At 66.7% G+C, this 1,314-nt stretch overlaps 1 protein-coding gene across 1 annotated transcript in view; it reads right to left on the bottom strand.

Annotated features, from left to right (window-relative positions):
* Window positions 1-1,314, bottom strand: part of GPSM1 (G-protein signaling modulator 1) — a 30,649-nt gene that overhangs the window by 27,310 nt on the left and 2,025 nt on the right. The window contains exons 3-5 of the mRNA XM_008573188.1: window positions 1,168-1,310; window positions 633-756; window positions 396-511 (exon numbers count right to left, since the gene is read on the bottom strand). Coding sequence (XP_008571410.1) covers window positions 396-511; window positions 633-756; window positions 1,168-1,310 — 383 coding nt within the window. The remainder of the gene's footprint in view (window positions 1-395; window positions 512-632; window positions 757-1,167; window positions 1,311-1,314) is intronic.

Genomic DNA, 1,314 nt, shown 5'->3' with positions numbered 1-1,314 from the left:
GCCCGACTCTGCTGGTCCCAGGCTGACATGGGTTCCCGCCAGGCTCTGCCCGTCCTGGCTATCCCCTGAACCACCCTGAGCCGCTGCTCCTCCACAGAGACCTGGGACAGCAGCACCCACTGCTCAGCCCAGGGGTGTTCAGAGCTCAGCACAGGACCTGGTGCTGCAACACAGGCTCCCCCGGCAGCCACCGCTCTGGTGCACAGGCTGGGAGGCAGACAGCCCAGAGCCCTGGCCTGAGTCAGGGACTCCCCAGCTATGTCCATCTGCCCACCTGGCTCCGGGGGAGGTCAGGCGGCCAGACCCGTCAGGCGGCCAGACCCTCACCCCACCTTAGGTGGGCGCCTCCTTGGCCTGGTGCCCACCCCCACCGGGCCCTCCTTCTGCCTGCCTACTTGTAGTACTCGGCAGCCACGTCGAAGCGCCCCAGGAAGACGTGGGCATTCCCAAGGTTGCTGTAGGCCCTCCTCTCAGCCGCCTTGTCTCCAAACTCCTTAGCAATGGCCAGGCGCTGTGGACACAGACCAGAGGCCCAGGGGGTCGCAGCAGCCCTGAGACCCGACATGGATGGCCGGGTGCCGCGTCCCTCATCTGTGTGTCCACGGGCAGCAGCCCCACCCACGCCTGCTCACCTCCTTGTGGAAGGTCGTAGCCTCTGTGAAGTTCCCCAGCAGGTAGTGGGTGTTGCCCAGGTTGCCAGAGGCCCTGCCCTGGGCCGCCCGGTCACCCAGCTCCTTCACCAGGGACAGGTTCCTCCTGGGGGCGAAGTCTGTGTGAGCTGTGTCCCTCCAGCAGCAGAGAAGTGGGCTCGCGGCCCCACCCACCCCAAGTAAGAAGATGCTGGGCGTGTGGCTGCCACGTGGCCCTCACAGGTGTGTCCCAGAAAGAGAGACAGGTTCCTTAGTTCTGTGCCTCGGGGCTGGGTCAGGTCCTGCCAGTCCCTGACAGGTGCGAGTTGGGCGGGGGAGTGTCTGCAGGTGGGGAAGGGAGAGCAGGGCCAGCCTGGCCGTCAGCTGTCCGGCGGGGTTCATGGGTGTGTGGGGCCAGGTGGGGTGTTCCGTGCCTGGTGCATGGCGGCTCAGGAAGCGTTTGTGGAATGCAGGAAGGCACGGACGCGCCCAGCCCCAGTGGCTCACCTAGCTCCGGGCCCCGACCCGCCTCACTCACTCGTAGAACTCGGAGGCCCTGCGCAGCGTCTCGCGGACGTCGGGCGGCAGGTGGCCAGGGTCCTGCACAGCGTTCCAGGACAGCTGCTTGCCCTTGGCGTGGTACACGTTGCCGATGTTGTAGAGTGCCCGTGCCTCCCCGACCTGT

Source organism: Galeopterus variegatus, unplaced genomic scaffold (assembly GCF_000696425.1).
Source record: "Galeopterus variegatus unplaced genomic scaffold, G_variegatus-3.0.2 Scaffold889, whole genome shotgun sequence".
NCBI lineage: Eukaryota > Metazoa > Chordata > Mammalia > Dermoptera > Cynocephalidae > Galeopterus > Galeopterus variegatus.
Note: the sequence above shows the minus strand (reverse complement) of the source record. Positions and strands in the feature narration are given on the sequence as shown.